Source organism: Nerophis ophidion, linkage group LG13, assembly GCF_033978795.1.
Source record: "Nerophis ophidion isolate RoL-2023_Sa linkage group LG13, RoL_Noph_v1.0, whole genome shotgun sequence".
NCBI classification, from domain to species: Eukaryota; Metazoa; Chordata; class Actinopteri; order Syngnathiformes; family Syngnathidae; genus Nerophis; species Nerophis ophidion.
This window is the reverse complement of record NC_084623.1, coordinates 60,260,275-60,282,774: the sequence shown is the minus strand read 5'-3', so window position 1 is coordinate 60,282,774 and position 22,500 is coordinate 60,260,275. Positions and strand designations below refer to the sequence as shown.

Here is a 22,500-nt window from a genome sequence, read left to right as displayed (position 1 = left end):
TGTTGCAGGCTGTGTGACCTGTGTGTTGTTGCAGGCTGTGTGACCTGTGTGTTGTTGCAGGCTGTGTGACCTGTGTGTTGTTCCAAGTTGTGCTTTTCAAATTAAAGGACAGTATTTTTGTCAGGTATTGAAGTGTCGTGTGTTGTTGCATGTTGTGTGACTTGTGTGTTGTTGCAGGTTGTGTGACTTGTGTGTTGTTGCAGGCTGTGTGACCTGTGTGTTGTTCCAAGTTGTGCTTTTCAAATTAAAGGACAGTATTTTTGTCAGGTATTGAAGTGTCGTTGTGTGTTGTTGCAGGTTGTGTTTTTCAAAGTAAAAGACAGTATTTTTGCCAGGTATTGAAGTGTTGTTGGAGGTTGTGTGTCCAAGCAGACACTCCTCTTCCTCATCCTCTCATCTCCCTCCAAACTAAATGATCCTTTCATTTCCTGATGCACGCTTGAAGACCTTAAGTGTCTTTGCATGGGTGTCTCCTAGTGTGTGTCCTCCTCCCTAGCTATGTCTACGTGTGCGTGTGTGTGTGTGTGTGTGTGTGTGTGTGTGTGTGTGTGTGTGTGTGTGTGTGTGTGAGGTCACGCTGTAATGCAGACTAAGTGCAAGATGTCTGCAGTCCGTGTCTCAACGTTTAACTTTTGTTTGGATGTTCAACAACGTGTCAAACTCTCGCATCGTAAAACCTTCATTTTGCACCCTCAACTGGTGGTAATACACACACACACACACACACACACACACACACACACACACACACACACACACACACGCACACACGCACACAGCCAGAGTAATGTGTGGAGAGCTGACTCCGGAAGATGTGGAGGAAGTTGTCTAATGGTTGCCAAACGTTGTGACTAAACACGTCTTTAACTGAGAAAATATCAGCAATCGCCACTTGACCCTTCTAAACACACACACACACACACACACACACACACACACACACACACACACACACACACACACACACACACACACACACACACGCACACACACACACACACTCACACTAGTAGTACTAGTACACTAGTTTGCACATAAATGTATATTATGTAAATATATACATATGTATACATATATATTTGTGTGTATATATACATATGTATACATATATATTTGTGTGTATATATATATATATATATATATATATATATATATATATATATATATATATATATATATATATATGCCAACACAATATAATGAGTGAGTGCCAAGTTCCAGATGTGGGAGAGGAAGAGAGAGAGAGAGGGCGAGCGAGCACATGGGTCCAGTGGGAGTGTGTGAAGGTCCCGAGGCTGGCGGGCGTGTGAACCACAAACACACACAACCTCCAACACACATGCAAAGTGAGGCTCTGGCACGCCATCAAGGCCCAGCTGGAGAAGGAATAGAAGAGTGAGAGCAGACCAGAAGCACAAATTGCTTTCGCCCACATCTCCAAATGTGAAGCACACACTTTTATTTCCAACTCCTTCTAGTCTCTGTGTGTGTGTGTGTGTGTGTGTGTGTGTGTGTGTGTGTGTGTGTGTGTGTGTGTATGTGTGTGTGTCACTTTAAGAACAACTAAAGTCAGTGTGTGTGTCACTTTAAGAACAACTAAAGTCAGTGTGTGTGTCACTTTAAGAACAACTAAAGTCAGTGTGTGTGTGTGTGTGTCACTTTAAGAACAACTAAAGTCAGTGTGTGTGTCACTTTAAGAACAACTAAAGTCAGCGTGTGTGTGTGTGTGTGTCACTTTAAGAACAACTAAAGTCAGTGTGTGTGTCACTTTAAGAACAACTAAAGTCAGTGTGTGTGTCACTTTAAGAACAACTAAAGTCAGTGTGTGTGTGTGTGTGTCACTTTAAGAACAACTAAAGTCAGTGTGTGTGTCACTTTAAGAACAACTAAAGTCAGCGTGTGTGTCACTTTAAGAACAACTAAAGTCAGTGTGTGTGTCACTTTAAGAACAACTAAAGTCAGTGTGTGTGTGTGTGTGTCACTTTAAGAACAACTAAAGTCAGTGTGTGTGTCACTTTAAGAACAACTAAAGTCAGCGTGTGTGTCACTTTAAGAACAACTAAAGTCAGTGTGTGTGTGTCACTTTAAGAACAACTAAAGTCAGTGTGTGTGTCACTTTAAGAACAACTAAAGTCAGTGTGTGTGTCACTTTAAGAACAACTAAAGTCAGCGTGTGTGTCACTTTAAGAACAACTAAAGTCAGTGTGTGTGTCACTTTAAGAACAACTAAAGTCAGTGTGTGTGTCACTTTAAGAACAACTAAAGTCAGCGTGTGTGTCACTTTAAGAACAACTAAAGTCAGTGTGTGTGTCACTTTAAGAACAACTAAAGTCAGTGTGTGTGTCACTTTAAGAACAACTAAAGTCAGTGTGTGTGTGTGTGTGTCACTTTAAGAACAACTAAAGTCAGTGTGTGTGTCACTTTAAGAACAACTAAAGTCAGCGTGTGTGTCACTTTAAGAACAACTAAAGTCAGTGTGTGTGTCACTTTAAGAACAACTAAAGTCAGTGTGTGTGTCACTTTAAGAACAACTAAAGTCAGTGTGTGTGTGTGTCACTTTAAGAACAACTAAAGTCAGTGTGTGTGTCACTTTAAGAACAACTAAAGTCAGTGTGTGTGTGTGTGTGTGTGTCACTTTAAGAACAACTAAAGTCAGTGTGTGTGTCACTTTAAGAACAACTAAAGTCAGCGTGTGTGTGTGTGTGTCACTTTAAGAACAACTAAAGTCAGTGTGTGTGTGTGTGTGTCACTTTAAGAACAACTAAAGTCAGTGTGTGTGTCACTTTAAGAACAACTAAAGTCAGTGTGTGTGTGTCACTTTAAGAACAACTAAAGTCAGTGTGTGTGTGTGTGTGTCACTTTAAGAACAACTAAAGTCAGTGTGTGTGTGTGTGTGTGTCACTTTAAGAACAACTAAAGTCAGTGTGTGTGTGTGTGTGTCACTTTAAGAACAACTAAAGTCAGTGTGTGTGTGTGTGTGTCACTTTAAGAACAACTAAAGTCAGTGTGTGTGTGTGTGTCACTTTAAGAACAACTAAAGTCAGTGTGTGTGTGTGTGTGTCACTTTAAGAACAACTAAAGTCAGTGTGTGTGTGTGTGTGTGTGTCACTTTAAGAACAACTAAAGTCAGTGTGTGTGTGTGTGTCACTTTAAGAACAACTAAAGTCAGTGTGTGTGTGTGTGTGTCACTTTAAGAACAACTAAAGTCAGTGTGTGTGTGTCACTTTAAGAACAATCTTCAACATTACACGTAGATAAGAAGATAAACAATCTTCAACATTACACGTAGATAAGAAGATAAACAATCTTCAACATTACACGTAGATAAGAAGAAGATAAACAATCTTCAACATTACACGTAGATAAGAAGATAAACAATGTGCGTGCTGACAGGAAGTTTCAAGGAACTAACGTGTGCTACATAAACATTTTGCAGGATACAATCTTCTCTCTGACTATTCCCAGTATGTCAACAACACCCAGTAGGTCAACAACACCCAGAAGGAAACGCTTTGGCTTCACAAGCACCAAATTGTTTCCTGCTTTTGCACACTTTTCCTGCCTGCTCTGCTCCGGACTTCTCCTCCGCTGCGTCATCTTGTGTGTGTGTGTATGTGTGTGTGTGTGTGTGTGTGTGTGTGTTGTAAATGTTGATTGTTGTGCTGTGTGCTCTCAACCAAACAATGTCTCCAATAACTACTTCCCACATTTTCTTCTTTTTTCTTCTTTACTTTCATTTCACAGCAGGAAGCTCTGCTCCTTAAAGGCCTACTGAAATGAGATGTTCTTATTTAAACGGGGATAGCAGCTCCATTCTATGTGTCATACTTCATCATTTGGCCATATTGCCATATTTTTGCTGAAAGGATTTAGTAGAGAAAATCGATGATAAAGTTTGCAACTTTTGGTCGCTAATAAAAAAGCCTTGCCTGTACCGGAAGTAGCAGACGATGTGCGCGTGATGTCACGGGTTGTGGAGCTCCTCACATCTCAACATTGTTTACAATCATCAGTTAGTGAGTCAGTAAATTCCGCACAGGTGGAGTTATTGAGTCAGTAAATTCCGCACAGGTGGAGTTTTTGAGTCAGTGAATTCCCCACAGGTGGAGTTATTGAGTCTGAATAGCTGATTGGAAAGCTAGCTTGCGCAGCTACAGCTAATGGGTCCATGACCATGACTGACGTTTTGTTTGATCGACCGTTTTACTGCCCTGTCACGGACACAGTGTTTGGACACAATTAAAGTATGTAAAGAAATAAATAAATAACATAAATATCTACGACTTGTGCGACTAATTTATGTAAAGATATTTTTATTGCAATATTTATAAAACAACTAATGGCAGCTTCCCCTGGTGGTGGTGGTGGTGTCACACATGTTGTGGGTCTGTGAGGACAAGTGTGTGTGTCCGTGTGACACTGCTCCTCATTTATTGGATTAGTGCATGAATGGGGGGGGGGGGGGGTTGTCTTTCTCCCAGGCGCCGTAGCCTCGTTAGCAAGGATGCACTTCTAACCTCCTTCATGGACGCCTCAGAGGACCGGGGGAAGGGGAGACATGATGATGGCTAAGTAAGATGCCATCATGTCTACATCCTGATAACAGCATGCTAACATCATGCTAACATCATGCTAACATCATGGCTACATATTGGTAAGACCCTGCTAAGATGATGTGTAAATGCTAACAGCATGCTAGCAGGCTGCCAAGACTAGAAGAGTCCACACAAGACTGAGACTAATGATGAAGAGGAGCAGCAATTACAGGACAAGAAGGACTGAAGGACTGAAGGACTGAGGGACCACCGCAGGACAACATGGAAACACTTTGCTGCAAACGTGGATTGGAAATGTCACATGTAGCTGCCAGTGACAACACACACACACACACACACACACACACACACACACACACACACACAGAGTTGATACTGTGTGATATGACCAGTGGGGTTCCTCACTGTCAGACAAATTCTATTGTTCCTCTTCTACATCTTCACTAAGTCACATCTTCTACATCTTCACTAAGTCACATCTTCACTAAGTCACATCTTCTACATCTTCACTAAGTCACATCTTCTACATCTTCACTAAGTCACATCTTCACTAAGTCACATCTTCTACATCTTCACTAAGTCACATCTTCTACATCTTCACTAAGTCACATCTTCTACATCTTCAGTAAGTCACAGAAGACACAACTTCACACCTCCATGTCACCGGTGAACATCAAATCCTTCCATCATCCATCCAACTATCCACTCATCAAACATCCATCCAGCCACTCATCCATCCATCTCTCCACTAATCCTTCCATATATCCACTCATCATCCATCCATCCTTTCATCCATCAATCCACTCAACCATCCAGCTATCCACTCATCATCCATCTATATATCCACTTATCCATCCATCCATCCATCAATTCACTCAACTATCTCTCTCTCTCTCTCTCCACTCATCATCCATCCATGGGTAGATATGACAGCTGGGACACCTTCAACCAGACCAGACAGGACACATTTCATCTGACACTGAGACCACTTTGTTACGTTGTTATTACACTTCACAGACTGGTGGAATAAACCATTAATAACACAACCATTAATAACACAACCATTAATAACATAATCACTCATAACACAATCATTATTAACACAATAATTAATAAAACAATCATTATTAACACAATCATTAATAAAACAATCATTATTAACACAATCATTAATAACAGTTATTAATAACACAATCATTAATAGCAAAAACATTAATAAAACAGTCATTAATAACACAATTATTTCCATGATAACAGGAAGTCAACTTTGGAACATGTTTGTATCTTACTAATGGATACGGCAATCTCACACACACACACACACACACACACACACACACACACACACACACACACACACACACACACACACACACACACACACACACACACACACACACACACACACACACACACACACACACACACATAAAAGCTGCATAAACAAAATCTGTTGTCACCTGTAGGGGGTGGGGACAATACCTGTTGTCACCTGAAGGGGGCGGGGCCTCTAGCTCCTCTGAATCAATACACAAAAGCTGCCTCTGTGGGAGCAGCTGAAAGATAACATCTCAATACACACACACACACACACACACAATCACACACACACACTGGATAGATAAATGGACAATCTATTAGTCTTTACCTGGAATATATATATCTATATATCTATATATATATATATATATATATATATATATATAGATATATATATATATATATATATATATATATTACCTTTTATAAATGACCTTAGTAAAATAGAAGAATGTTGTGTTGAGATATTAACTGTCCGTCAACTTTGTAAAACTAGACACTCTGCTTGTATCGCACATGATATTGCACACAAGTAAACACGCTGTAGGTTGTATCGCAAATGATATCACACACAGTTATATCACACATTTTACATGAAAACATGTATCATCACACTTGTATTTTTGATGAGATCGGACCGATTTCTGATATCAAAATGTGTTTAGTGCGATACACAACACAAACGCTTCATGTCAACACAACACTAGCTTGTTCATCTGTGTCGTGCCGATATGATGCTAGGCTATATAATGTACGTGATATGTCATATACACCATATACATGATGCTATGCTATATAATGTACGTGATGTGTCATATACACCATATATATGATGCTAGGCTATATAATGTACGTGATGTGATATATAATATACACCATATACATGATGCTAGGCTATATAATGTACGTGATGTGATATATAATATACACCATATACATGATGCTAGGCTATATAATGTACGTGATGTGATATATAATATACACCATATATATGATGCTAGGCTATATAATGTACGTGATGTGATATATAATATACACCATATACATGATGCTAGGCTATATAATGTACGTGATGTGATATATAATATACACCATATACATGATGCTAGGCTATATAATGTACGTGATGTGATATATAATATACACCATATATATGATGCTAGGCTATATAATGTACGTGATGTGATATATAATATACACCATATACATGATGCTAGGCTATATAATGTACGTGATATGTCATATACACCATATACATGATCAGATATATAATATACATCATGTAGAATATACATGATATACAACATACATATGGTATATAATGTATATGATTTGATGTATGATATGAAATATAATGTACATACATTTGATATATAATATACATGATATATAATATGATACATAATGTACAAAATATGATGAATGCTATGATATATAATGTACATGATATGATATAATATACATGATGTAATATGATATATAATGCATACTGTATAATGTACATTATATGATATATAATGTACATTATATGATATATTATATACATGATATATGACATGGTATATAATATACATAATAGGATTTAATATGTAATATACATGATGTAATATGACATAATATACATGATATATAACGATGTATAATGTAGATTATATGATGAATATAATGCACATGATATATATATAATATACATGGTGTATAATATGATGTATAATGCATACTGTATAATGTACATTATATGATATATAATGTACATATTATATATAATATATAATGTACATTATATGATATATTATATACATGATATATGACATGATATATAATATACATAATATGATTTGATATATAATATACATGATGTAATATGACATAATATACATGATATGATATATGATATATAATATACTATACAGGACATGATATATGATAATATACATGAGACGCAATGATATGATATTTAATATACATGATACTTAATGTACACTATATGATATACAATATACATTAGATTAGATCAGATTAGATAGTACTTTATTTAGTCCTTCAGGAATATTAAAATGATATACTGTATGATATATACTATACATTATATGATATAATACATAATATACATATGGTATATAATAAACATGATATACACACACATTACACATCACCAACAACTTCACTTTATGCATCAGTCTTTGCTTTCAGTTTGAGGCAGACTTTCTAATAACCTTGTAATAACCTTGTAATAAACTTGTAATAACCTAACAAGTTTGTAATAACCTTGTAATAACTTTGTAATAACCTTCTAATAACCTTGTAGAAACCTAATAACCTTGTAATAACTTTGTATCAACCTTGGGATAACCTTGTAACTGCATTATATTAACCTCATACCCTTGCAATAGCTTTGTAACAACTTTGTAATAACATAATAACCTTGTTATTACGCCTACAAACTTTGTAATAACCTTGTGGAAACCTTCTAATAACCTTGTAAAAACTTTGTAATAACTTTCTAAAAACCTTGTAAACACCTAATAACCTTGTAATAACTTTGTATCAACCTTGGAATAACCTTGTAACAACATTGTATTAACCTCATACCCTTGCAATAGCTTTGTAACAACTTTGTAATAACATAATAACCTTGTAATTATGCGTACAAACGTAATAACTGTAAAAACCTTGTACTAACCTTTTAATAACCTGATGACTTTGTAATAACCTTGTAAGAATTTTGTAATAACACTCATAATGTTGCAATCACTTTGTATTAACCTTGTATTTATGTGTAATAACTTTGTAATGACCCTGTAGTAACTAATGCCTTTGTAATATCCTAGTAACAACTTTAATAACCTAATCACCCTGTAATAACCTTGCAATAACCTTGTAAAATGTGTAATAACTTAGTAATAACCTTGTAATACCTTTGTAATAACTTTGTAAAAACAGCCACACTTGTTTCATCTGCTGTTTAATAACTGCGACATGCAGACAGACAGACAGACAGACAGACAGACAGACAGACAGACAGACAGACAGACAGACAGACAGTCCAGTGTGTTGGCAGGCAAGAAGGTGAACGCGTGGCAGATGCCTGACACATTGGTGTCTGTTCAGTCACTACATGGAGCAGCTGCTCAGGCTTCACTGCCCCCTGGCAATGCACACACACACACACACACACACACACACACACACACACACACACACACACACACACACACACACACACACACACACACACACACACACACACACACACACACACACACACACACACACACACACACACACACACGTCATGTACTTGCTGCTGATAATACTAACAATGTCATGCAGTCTGTGTCCAACTCCAAGAAGGTGTGTTATCATCCATAAGAAGGTGTGTTATCATCCATAAGAAGGTGTGTTATCATCCATAAGAAGGTGTGTTATCATCCATAAGAAGGTGTGTTATTATCCATAAGAAGGTGTGTTATCATCCATAAGAAGGTGTGTTATCATCCATAAGGTGTGTTATCATCCATAAGAAGGTGTGTTATCATTCATAAGAAGGTGTGTTATCATCCATAAGAAGGTGTGTTATCATCCATAAGAAGGTGTGTTATCATCCATAAGAAGGTGTGTTATCATCCATAAGAAGGTGTGTTATCATCCATAAGAAGGTGTGTTATCATCCATAAGAAGGTGTGTTATCATCCATAAGGTGTGTTATCATCCATAAGAAGGTGTGTTATCATCCATAAGAAGGTGTGTTATCATCCATAAGAAGGTGTGTTATCATCCATAAGAAGGTGTGTTATCATCCATAAGAAGGTGTGTTATCATCCATAAGAAGGTGTGTTATCATCCATAAGAAGGTGTGTTATCATCCATAAGGTGTGTTATCATCCATAAGAAGGTGTGTTATCATCCATAAGAAGGTGTGTTATCATCCATAAGGTGTGTTATCATCCATAAGAAGGTGTGTTATCATCCATAAGAAGGTGTGTTATCATCCATTAGAAGGTGTGTTATCATCCATAAGAAGGTGTGTTATCCATAAGAAGGTGTGTTATCATCCATAAGAAGGTGTGTTATCATCCATAAGAAGGTGTGTTATCATCCATAAGAAGGTGTGTTATCATCCATAAGAAGGTGTGTTATCATCCATAAGAAGGTGTGTTATCATCCATAAGAAGGTGTGTTATCATCCATAAGGTGTGTTATCATCCATAAGAAGGTGTGTTATCATCCATAAGGTGTGTTATCATCCATAAGAAGGTGTGTTATCATCCATAAGAAGGTGTGTTATCATCCATAAGAAGGTGTGTTATCATCCATAAGAAGGTGTGTTATCATCCATAAGAAGGTGTGTTATCATCCATAAGGTGTGTTATCATCCATAAGAAGGTGTGAAGTTAGTGAAGCAGTTTTAATGAGCATTTTGTTTCTTACTGTATGCAAAATGAACCAAAGCGATTAAAATAAAATACAACTTGAAACATGACACCAAATAGTTATTGGTAAAGTCCTTAGCGAGGAGACGTACAGTGTACAGTAGAGTACATTAGAGTACAGTAGAGTACAGTATGATCCAGGTACGCAGAAGAGGTCGGCCTGTGAAAGAAGTAAGAAGGAAAGATAAATGGAAGACTAAAGTAGCGCACACAAAACACATTTCTGACAAACTAAAAGTTGAGACTTGCCACCTGTGTGTTTGTCCATAAGCTTGGGAGTTCAGACCATGGAACAGAGTCTACATCCCAGGTGTCTTTCGCTGGGATGGTCTCACTGGGGTGTTTACGGCACGGCCAAATGGTCCCTCAGGACGGTTTTGGTCGGGAAAGCAAAGACACTCCAAAGGTTTGTTGTCTCTCAAACTGATCATCATTTTGCCTTGCAGAGCGAAAGATTCCCCAAGATGTTCTCCAATTCGGTGTTTATTTCAGAACCCTCACAAGTCTGAGCAGCCAGCGATCTTCCATCATTTGTGGCAGATTTCAAGTGCCTGCAACGGCTGACAGAAACTTTCCAATTAGTGGACACACCTCCACTTCTCCCAGGACTTCATCCTGAATCCAGCAACAAATGTCAGGTGAGCTCAGTTTCTTCAACTCCATGAGGAGATCTTCTCACTTCTGGTGAGACGGAAGTGGATCAATTCTAATGGTTTGGATTTTGGAGAGCAGAATCTTTTTCTAAACTTCTATTGTCACTGCAGGAGTTTCAGTTAGTGGCCCCAGACCCCGCCATTGTTGGCAGGTGTCCCTCAGCAGGTGAGGTTGCCACCTGACTTCATGAAAGGTGTGCAAGACAAAGATGGAAAGAATGTGAGGCCATGACAACAATGGCAGACTTCTGCATTTGTTGTGAAAACCAAAGGTCAGCTGGGGTCAGATGGAGACGACTTCTTGAAAGTCTTCCAAGGTCTAGGAGAGTCCAGTAAACCCAGCAGTTCTGGACTTCCTCTTTTCCACAGGTTGGTGAAGTCCACTTGATGACAACACACAAGGAGCCCTGGTCCAGTCAGACCCCCCCCCACACACACACACACACACACACACACACCCTGAGGTGTGTTTGAGGGCCGGCAGGTGACAAAGGCGCCCATTGAGGATGCGGGGAGGAAGACCGAGGCGAGGGGGGGGGGGGTCTGGGGAAATGAGAGCGTCGGACTCCAAGGCAGGATCGGGTGGCGACCATCTTCTCCGGCGGGGACAAAAGGTGTTGTCAGCGGCAGCACAAGGAGCCACTATGTGGCCCTCGGACTGATGGCAGGGTTTGGATTACAGGACTAAGTGCATATTGGAAAGTGCAAAAGGAATCTGGAGCAACAGGTGGCTCCTCTTTGAAGGTGGAATGCAGGAATGAGGAAGTCATCTTTCACAGCCAACAATGGCAGCTTCTCACTGCACACGTCGTCATGGCGACCGCTCAACCCACACCATGCCATACCTCTTCCTGGTGGCCAGGGGGGTGATATCAGCTTGCACCTGAAATGTGTGATATCATGTGCGATACAAGCAGTCCTGCAGCCTGTTTACTTGTGTGTGATGTCATGTGCGATACAAGTAGTCCTGCAGCGTGTTAACTTATGTGCGATATCACGTGCGATACAAGCAGTCCTGCAGCCTGTTTACTTGTGTGCGATATCACGTGCGATACAAGTAGTCCTGCAGCGTGTGAACTAGTGTGTGATATCACGTGCGATACAAGTAGTCCTGCAGCGTGTTAACTTGTGTGTGATGTCATGTGCGATACAAGTAGTCCTGCAGCGTGTTAACTTGTGTGTGATATCACGTGCGATACAAGTAGTCCTGCAGCGTGTTAACTTGTGTGTGATATCACGTGCAATACAAGTAGTCCTGCAGCGTGTTAACTTGTGTGTGATATCACGTGCGATACAAGTAGTCCTGCAGCGTGTTAACTTGTGTGCGATATCACGTGCGATACAAGTAGTCCTGCAGCCTGTTAACTTGTGTGATATCATGTGCGATACAAGCAGTCCTGCAGCCTGTTTACTTCTGTGTGATATCATGTGCGATACAAGTAGTCCTGCAGCCTGCTTACTTGTGTGTGATGTCATGTGCGATACAAGTAGTCCTGCAGCGTGTTAACTTATGTGCGATATCACGTGCGATACAAGCAGTCCTGCAGCCTGCTTACTTGTGTGTGATGTCATGTGCGATACAAGTAGTCCTGCAGCCTGTTTACTTGTGTGCGATATCACGTGCGATACAAGTAGTCCTGCAGCCTGTTTACTTCTGTGTGATGTCATGTGCGATACAAGTAGTCCTGCAGCGTGTTAACTTGTGTGCGATATCACGTGCGATACAAGTAATCCTGCAGCCTGTTTACTTCTGTATGATGTCATGTGCGATACAAGTAGTCCTGCAGCGTGTTAATTTGTGTGCGATATCACGTGCGATACAAGCAGTCCTGCAGCCTGTTTACTTCTGTGTGATATCATGTGCGATACAAGTAGTCCTGCAGCGTGTTAACTTGTGTGCGATATCACGTGCGATACAAGTAATCCTGCAGCCTGTTTACTTCTGTATGATGTCATGTGCAATACAAGTAGTCCTGCAGCGTGTTAACTTGTGTGTGATATCACGTGCGATACAAGCAGTCCTGCAGCCTGTTAACTTGTGTGCGATATCACGTGCGATACAAGTAGTCCTGCAGCGTGTTAACTTGTGTGTGATATCACGTGCGATACAAGTAGTCCTGCAGCCTGTTAACTTGTGTGTGATATCACGTGCGATACAAGCAGTCCTGCAGCCTGTTAACTTGTGTGCGATATCACGTGCGATACAAGTAGTCCTGCAGCCTGTTAACTTGTGTGCGATATCACGTGCGATACAAGTAGTCCTGCAGCCTGTTAACTTGTGTGTGATATCATGTGCGATACAAGCAGTCCGGCAGCCCATTTTTTTGTGTGCGATATCACGTGCGAGACAAGTAGTCCTGCAGCCTGTTAACTTGTGTGTGATATCATGTGCGATACAAGCAGTCCGGCAGCCCATTTTTTTGTGTGCGATATCACGTGCGATACAATCCTGTAGCCTGTTTACTTGTGTATATCACGTGCAATACATGTATATTATATATGTATATAGTGTATTTATTGTATATAGTGTATTATATGTATATAGTGTACATATTGTATATAGTGTATTATATGTATATATTGTAGTATATGTATATAGTGTATTATATGTATCTAGTGTATATATTGTATATAGTGTAGTATATATATAGTGTATATATTGTAGTATATGTATATAGTGTATTATATGTATATATTGTAGTATATGTATATAGTGTATTATATGTATATAGTGTACATATTGTATATAGTGTATAATATGTATATAGTGTACATATTGTATATAGTGTATTATATGTATATAGTGTATATATTGTAAATAGTGTAGTATATAATGAATAAATAAAAAAGTATATGTATATATAGTGTATATAGTGTATATTTCTCAGCCTCTCTTCAGGATGTGTCCCTTTCTTTACGTGCCTCCACTTCGACAGTGTCCTCTCCCCGTCAGCCATGTTGTTCTTGTTAGCACGTCCATAGCGAGTCTACTGAGAGATATAAGTGACAAGTGTAGGCTACTCTGTCTTAGACATGGCCACATGTGCATGTGCACGTACGAGACAGTCTGCCCCACAACAACAAATGTCTTAGACATGGCAACATGTGCATGTGCACGTACGAGACCGTCTGCCCCACAACAACAAAGGTCTGAGACATGGCAACATGTGCATGTGCACGTACGAGACCGTCTGCCCCACAACAACAAAGGTCTGAGACATGGCAACATGTGCATGTGCACGTACGAGACCGTCTGCCCCACAACAACAAATGTCTGAGACATGGCAACATGTGCATGTGCACGTACGAGACAGTCTGCCCCACAACAACAAATGTCTGAGACATGGCAACATGTGCATGTGCACGTACGAGACCGTCTGCCCCACAACAACAAATGTCTGAGACATGGCAACATGTGCATGTGCACGTACGAGACAGTCTGCCCCACAACAACAAATGTCTGAGACATGGCAACATGTGCATGTGCACGTACGAGACCGTCTGCCCCACAACAACAAATGTCTTAGACATGGCAACATGTGCATGTGCACGTACGAGACCGTCTGCCCCACAACAACAAAGGTCTGAGACATGGCAACATGTGCATGTGCACGTACGAGACCGTCTGCCCCACAACAACAAATGTCTGAGACATGGCAACATGTGCATGTGCACGTACGAGACCGTCTGCCCCACAACAACAAATGTCTTAGACATGGCAAAATGTGCATGTGCACGTACGAGACAGTCTGCCCCACAACAACAAATGTCTTAGACATGGCAACATGTGCATGTGCACGTATGAGACAGTCTGCCCCACAACAACAAATGTCTGAGACATGGCAACATGTGCATGTGCACGTACGAGACAGTCTGCCCCACAACAACAAATGTCTGAGACATGGCAACATGTGCATGTGCACGTACGAGACCGTCTGCCCCACAACAACAAATGTCTGAGACATGGCAACATGTGCATGTGCACGTACGAGACAGTCTGCCCCACAACAACAAATGTCTGAGACATGGCAACATGTGCATGTGCACGTACGAGACCGTCTGCCCCACAACAACAAATGTCTTAGACATGGCAACATGTGCATGTGCACGTACGAGACCGTCTGCCCCACAACAACAAAGGTCTGAGACATGGCAACATGTGCATGTGCACGTACGAGACCGTCTGCCCCACAACAACAAATGTCTGAGACATGGCAACATGTGCATGTGCACGTACGAGACCGTCTGCCCCACAACAACAAATGTCTTAGACATGGCAAAATGTGCATGTGCACGTACGAGACAGTCTGCCCCACAACAACAAATGTCTTAGACATGGCAACATGTGCATGTGCACGTACGAGACAGTCTGCCCCACAACAACAAATGTCTTAGACATGGCAACATGTGCATGTGCACGTACGAGACAGTCTGCCCTACAACAACAAATGTCTTAGACATGGCAACATGTGCATGTGCACGTACGAGACAGTCTGCCCCACAGCAACAAATGTCTGAGACATGGCAACATGTGCATGTGCACGTACGAGACAGTCTGCCCCACAACAACAAATGTCTGAGACATGGCAACATGTGCATGTGCACGTACGAGACAGTCTGCCCCACAACAACAAATGTCTTAGACATGGCAACATGTGCATGTGCACGTACGAGACAGTCTGCCCCACAACAACAAATGTCTTAGACATGGCCACATGTGCATGTGCACGTACGAGACAGTCTGCCCCACAACAACAAATGTCTGAGACATGGCAACATGTGCATGTGCACGTACGAGACCGTCTGCCCCACAACAACAAATGTCTTAGACATGGCAACATGTGCATGTGCACGTACGAGACAGTCTGCCCTACAACAACAAATGTCTTAGACATGGCAACATGTGCATGTGCACGTACGAGACAGTCTGCCCCACAACAACAAATGTCTTAGACATGGCAACATGTGCATGTGCACGTACGAGACAGTCTGCCCCACAGCAACAAATGTCTGAGACATGGCAACATGTGCATGTGCACGTACGAGACCGTCTGCCCCACAACAACAAATGTCTTAGACATGGCAACATGTGCATGTGCACGTACGAGACAGTCTGCCCCACAACAACAAATGTCTGAGACATGGGAACATGTGCATGTGCACGTACGAGACAGTCTGCCCCACAACAACAAATGTCTTAGACATGGCAACATGTGCATGTGCACGTACGAGACAGTCTGCCCCACAACAACAAATGTCTTAGACATGGCAACATGTTCATGTGCACGTATGAGACAGTCTGCCCCACAACAACAAGGGAGAGAAGAGGAAGGACGACAACGAGGACTACAATGGTGGATTCGTGCAAAGTACTATGGGTAAATGTATACCATATATGGATCATCTGATGACCTCACCATTTTAAAATGTACAAAAATTGTGCAAATTCCAAACAACTCCTCTATAAGAAACAAGAAAGAATGCAAGATTATTTGATAAACATCTTCATGTACTTCATGTTCATGTACTTCATCGTCAAGTACTTCACGTTCATGTACTTCATGTTCATGTACTTCACGTTCATGTACTTCACGTTCATGTACTTCACGTTCATGTACTTCACGTTCATGTACTTCACGTTCATGTCCTTCATGTTCATGTACTTCATGTGCATGTACTTCACTTTCATGTACTTCACGTTGATGTACTTCTATTGGGTAAAACAAACAAAGCCTGTTTTTAGAGAAGCTGGAGACCACAATAAAAAGAGGATGTTTCTACTTGATGTACTACTTTACTTACAACTTCACCCAACAATAAACACCTCCTTCTAAATGCTGCAAGGCATGCTGGGAAGGCTGCTGCTTGTACAGGTCAAGTCCACAACAAAACATCATAAAGCTAACGCACAACCTTGTGATGCTAAATCAAGTCAAATCAGCTTTATTTACAAAGCACATTTCAAATGTACCACAGTGGTAGCCACAGTGATGTACAATGGACAGATTAAAAGATAATACCAGGACCGAAGTAAACAACACAACACAAACAGAACATGATAAGAAATAAATGAATAAAACATAAAAACAGGTTGACAGCAGGTGTATAATGGGGCGCCATTGCAGGATGGATATCACTCAGTCTTAAAAGCCAAGGAATAAAAGTATGTTTTTAAGAGAGATTTAAAAAGAGGAAGACAGGAGGCTTGTCTAATACTCAGAGGAAGGTCCTTCCAGAGCCTGGGAGCAGCAGCAGCGAAAGCTCTGTCACCTCTAAGCTTCAGTCTTGTGTCAGGGACCCTTGTGCTAACACACAACCTTATGATGCTAACACACAACCTTATGATGATAACACACAACCTTCTGATGCTAACACACAACCTTCTGATGCTAACACACAAACTTGTGATGCTATAACACAATCTTCTGATGCTAACACACAACCTTGTGATGCTAACACACAACCTTCTGATGCTAACACACAACCTTCTGATCCTAACACACAAACTTGTGATGCTAACACACAATCTTCTGATGCTAACACACAACCTTGTGATGCTAACACACAACCTTGTGATGCTAACACACAACCTTCTGATGCTAACACACAACCTTATGATGCCAACACACAACCTTGTGATGCCAACACACAATCTTCTGATGCTGACACACAATCTTCTGATGCTAACACACAATCTTCTGATGCTAACACACAATCTTCTGATGCTGACACACAATCTTCTGATGCTGACACACAATCTTCTGATGCTAAAGCAAAAGGAAGCGAAGGCGACATGTTAAGAATTAGTGCACAAACATTCTTTGTGTGGAGCGAGTCAGACGGAAACATTCTTGCTGGGACTCGGAGGACAACAGTAGCGCTACACTGTAGCGTGTGTGTGTGTGTGTGTGTGAGTGTGTGTGTGTGTGTGTGTGTGTGTGTGAGTGTGTGTGTGTGTGTGTGTGTGAGTGCAGATGGCGTCCCATCACCTCAGGGAAAGTGCAGATAAGCGAGAGTAGGGTCTGAGAAGCGAGAGTAGGGTCTGAGAAGCGAGAGTAGGGTCTGAGAAGTGAGATTAGGGTCTGAGAAGTGAGATTAGGGTCTGAGAAGTGAGATTAGGGTCTGAGAAGCGAGAGTAGGGTCTGAGAAGCGAGAGTAGGGTCTGAGAAGCGAGAGTAGGGTCTGAGAAGCGAGAGTAGGGTCTGAGAAGCAAGAGTAGGGTCTGAGAAGCGAGAGTAGGGTCTAAGAAGTGAGAGTAGGGTCTGAGAAGCGAGAGTAGGGTCTAAGAAGTGAGATTAGGGTCTGAGAAGCGAGAGTAGGGTCTGAGAAGTGAGAGTAGGGTCTGAGAAGCGAGAGTAGGGTCTGAGAAGCGAGAGTAGGGTCTGAGAAGCAAGAGTAGGGTCTGAGAAGCGAGAGTAGGGTCTAAGAAGTGAGAGTAGGGTCTGAGAAGTGAGATTAGGGTCTGAGAAGCGAGAGTAGGGTCTGAGAAGCGAGAGTAGGGTCTGAGAAGCGAGAGTAGGGTCTGAGAAGCGAGAGTAGGGTCTGAGAAGCAAGAGTAGGGTCTGAGAAGCGAGAGTAGGGTCTAAGAAGTGAGAGTAGGGTCTGAGAAGCGAGAGTAGGGTCTAAGAAGTGAGATTAGGGTCTGAGAAGCGAGAGTAGGGTCTGAGAAGTGAGAGTAGGGTCTGAGAAGCGAGAGTAGGGTCTGAGAAGCGAGAGTAGGGTCTGAGAAGCAAGAGTAGGGTCTGAGAAGCGAGAGTAGGGTCTAAGAAGCGAGAGTAGGGTCTGAGAAGTGAGAGTAGGGTCTGAGAAGCGAGAGTAGGGTCTGAGAAGCGAGAGTAGGGTCTGAGAAGCGAGAGTAGGGTCTGAGAAGCGAGAGTAGGGTCTGAGAAGCGAGAGTAGGGTCTGAGAAGCGAGAGTAGGGTCTAAGAAGTGAGAGTAGGGTCTGAGAAGCGAGAGTAGGGTCTAAGAAGTGAGATTAGGGTCTGAGAAGCGAGAGTAGGGTCTGAGAAGTGAGAGTAGGGTCTGAGAAGCGAGAGTAGGGTCTGAGAAGCGAGAGTAGGGTCTGAGAAGCAAGAGTAGGGTCTGAGAAGCGAGAGTAGGGTCTAAGAAGTGAGAGTAGGGTCTGAGAAGTGAGAGTAGGGTCTGAGAAGCGAGAGTAGGGTCTGAGAAGCGAGAGTAGGGTCTGAGAAGCGAGAGTAGGGTCTGAGAAGCGAGAGTAGGGTCTGAGAAGCGAGAGTAGGGTCTGAGAAGTGAGAGTAGGGTCTGAGAAGCGAGAGTAGGGTCTGAGAAGCGAGAGTAGGGTCTGAGAAGCGAGAGTAGGGTCTGAGATAAGACGGCAGGAGAGCGACTGACTTCCAGGTCCACCATGGACACCTTCTGCTCCAACGTTTGTGTTGTATTCCCACTTCCTGTCACATGGCCACTAAACACTGTGCTGATTGTGGTATCCTCGCTGGAGATAAAAGATGGCAGCAGATAGTGGGTGGCGCCAGGCAGTGACATGTCCGGCCTGTTGATAAGCATCCTTGCTGCTGTCTCTGCACACGCTCCAGGAAGCAGCAAGGAAGCAATTACTAAACCATGGACCTTCTACACCAGATATTTGGACTCGGGGGCCACAGTGAGAGAAACAAATGTGTCTGGGGGCCAACCTGTATAAATGTTACAGTAAATATACATTTATTTATCTGTACAGTAAGTGTGTTTGGCTCCTTTTTCCAGGAACACTAACACCAAAAGTCACAATGTTCTAAAAGTTATGACAGACAACCTAAAAAAAAAAAAAAAAACGGAATGGAATTTTACAGTTTTGTACTGAATGGGACAGCCAGAAAATAGAGAAATGTACAATATTAACTATGAACCATAAAAGACTGAATATTAACAACACATCATCATCTTCTCCTCCTACAATCAAGCAAAATATGAATGCAAAGTGTAATAAACAACTATAATATCATATATCATCACTCTTATGCAGACATTTCTAAAATATGACATATCACTTTTATGCAGAAATCTGCTTCCACATCTGTCCCTGACACAGGTGTTTGGGGCTGAAAACAAGCCCCGCCCACTCTGCTGTGACCTCGGTTACCGTAGTAACTGCTATAAAAGTGCAGATTTCAAGCATTGAAAGACTTTCTAGAGTTGAAGACTTACAGTCATTTAAAAAGTTGAGTGCACATCATCATGGAAAATACACTTTTCATCTTACAGGTCTGAAAAAATGATGTAGAACATCTGGAGGACCAGGTTGGAAATCTTCATTTTGCCCAGCTTTGTCCTAGACTGTCACTTCACATCTTACTAGACTGTCACCTCACACATCTAGACTGTCACCTCACATCTTACAACTTCCTGTCACAACCAGCAACGTGACCACCAGGACATCATCCAGCACACATCTTTGGAGGCATCTGACATCATCCAGCCTACATCATCCAGCCTACATCATCCAGCCTACATCATCCAGCCTACATCATCCAGCCTACATCATCCAGCCTACATCATCCAGCCTACATCATCCAGCCTACATCATCCAGCCTACATCATCCAGCCTACATCATCCAGCCTACACCATCCAGCCTACACCATCCAGCCAACATCATCCAGCCTACATCATCCAGCCTACATCATCCAGCCTACATCATCCAGCCTACATCATCCAGCCTACACCATCCAGCCTACACCATCCAGCCTACATCATCCAGCCTACATCATCCAGCCTACATCATCCAGCCTACATCATCCAGCCTACACCATCCAGTCTACATCATCCAGCCTACACCATCCAGCCTACACCATCCAGCCTACATCATCCAGCCTACACCATCCAGCCTACATCATCCAGCCTACATCATCCAGCCTACATCATCCAGCCTACATCATCCAGCCTAGATCATCCAGCCTACATCATCCAGCCTACATCATCCAGCCTACACCATCCAGCCTACATCATCCAGCCTACATCATCCAGCCTACATCATCCAGCCTACATCATCCAGCCTACATCATCCAGCCTACATCATCCAGCCTACATCATCCAGCCAAGTGAACACCAACAGCTGGTCTTGTTCCTGGGTGCAAGTGAGGACCAGGTACAGAACCAGAAGAGTACGGCAACAATGGACAAGACTCGTAGAAAAGCAGCAGCCAAGAAGAAGAGACTGAGGTTCCTACCTGGTCCGGCGTCCATGATGTTCACCTGTCCTTGACGGTCGGACGGCAGCCCCGAAGACCCGGGCATGCTGACTGGATCCGAACGCAGCGGCTGGATCCTAAACACCCAAGCACATGTGGCGTTAGTGGCGTTGAAGAGCTCAGGTAAGCAGGGTGCGTATGAAGAGTGAGCGACACCTGGGCTTGCGACACACTAATGACCCACACAACAAAGCGTTGAAGAGCTCAGGTGAGCGACACCTGGGCTTGCGACACATTAATGACCCACACAACAAAGCTCTCCCGAGTTGTAATAATACATTGAATTTCTTGTGTCTTTTTTGACATGTTTCAATGTAAAAGATAGCAAAGCAAACATGGAAAGTCTAATCTGGCTGTTAGCAGGCTACTGTACCAACACATTGTTGTCAATTACACAGATCATATTTGTTATTGGGGGTGGTCCCCTCTTTTAAAGTTTGACATATCATTGCGGCGACTATCAGGACTACTTGATCTGCGGTCTGTTTTGGCCACACCCATCTTCTTCCTGACCCGACCGTTTCTTTTTCACTTCCGCCTGTGTTCACTTCTTGGAGATCTAGCAATTTTAGTCTTACTCCTCCGTCATTGGCTGGAATCCTTAAGAACAAGCCCCTCCTACTGACCTGTGATTGGACAGAGTCTGCAGATGTCAGACACATGAATACTTTCTAAGGGGGCGTGGTCTGAGCGTGCCCAGTCACGATGTAGTTTAGTACACAACTCTTACTACATGACGCCAAGACCCTGGGAGACAAACGCTGGTGTTGTTTCTTGGCAGATCGATACCAGAAAGAGTTTTGCTACCTCAGACTGTGCAAGTCCAGGGTGTCCGTGTCAAAGTCCAGGAGAGGCTGCTGGGCGTCAGGCGGACCCTGAGACTGCAGGACCGAGGACGAGGAGGAAATGACGGTGGTCTGGCCTGAAGGGTGGATGGTCTTGAACTGAAACTGTGGTCCCATCCACAGGCGGCGATGTGGACCGGTGTGAGTCACGATCTCCACCTGCAGCAACACAGTCGGGAATACAACTTAACAATGTGTGCAGTGCTGCAGGAACTAGGAATGATACTGCAGGAACTAGGAATGATACTGCAGGAACTAGGAATGATAGTGCAGGAACTAGGAATGATACTGCAGGAACTAGGAATGATACTGCAGGAACTAGGAATGATAGTGCAGGAACTAGGAATGATACTGCAGGAACTAGGAATGATAGTGCAGGAACTAGGAATGATACTGCAGGAACTAGGAATGATACTGCAGGAACTAGGAATGATACTGCAGGAACTAGGAATGATACTGCAGGAACTAGGAATGATACTGCAGGAACTAG

The 22,500-nt window shown here is 42.2% G+C and overlaps 1 protein-coding gene across 1 annotated transcript in view; it reads right to left on the bottom strand.

The window, feature by feature from the left end:
- The window catches only part of bcas3 (BCAS3 microtubule associated cell migration factor), a 262,841-nt gene that overhangs the window by 130,176 nt on the left and 110,165 nt on the right, over positions 1–22,500 (bottom strand). Inside the window, exons 21-22 of the mRNA XM_061919330.1 lie at positions 21,973–22,169; positions 21,145–21,242 (exon numbers count right to left, since the gene is read on the bottom strand). Of these exons, the coding sequence (XP_061775314.1) occupies positions 21,145–21,242; positions 21,973–22,169 (295 nt within the window). The remainder of the gene's footprint in view (positions 1–21,144; positions 21,243–21,972; positions 22,170–22,500) is intronic.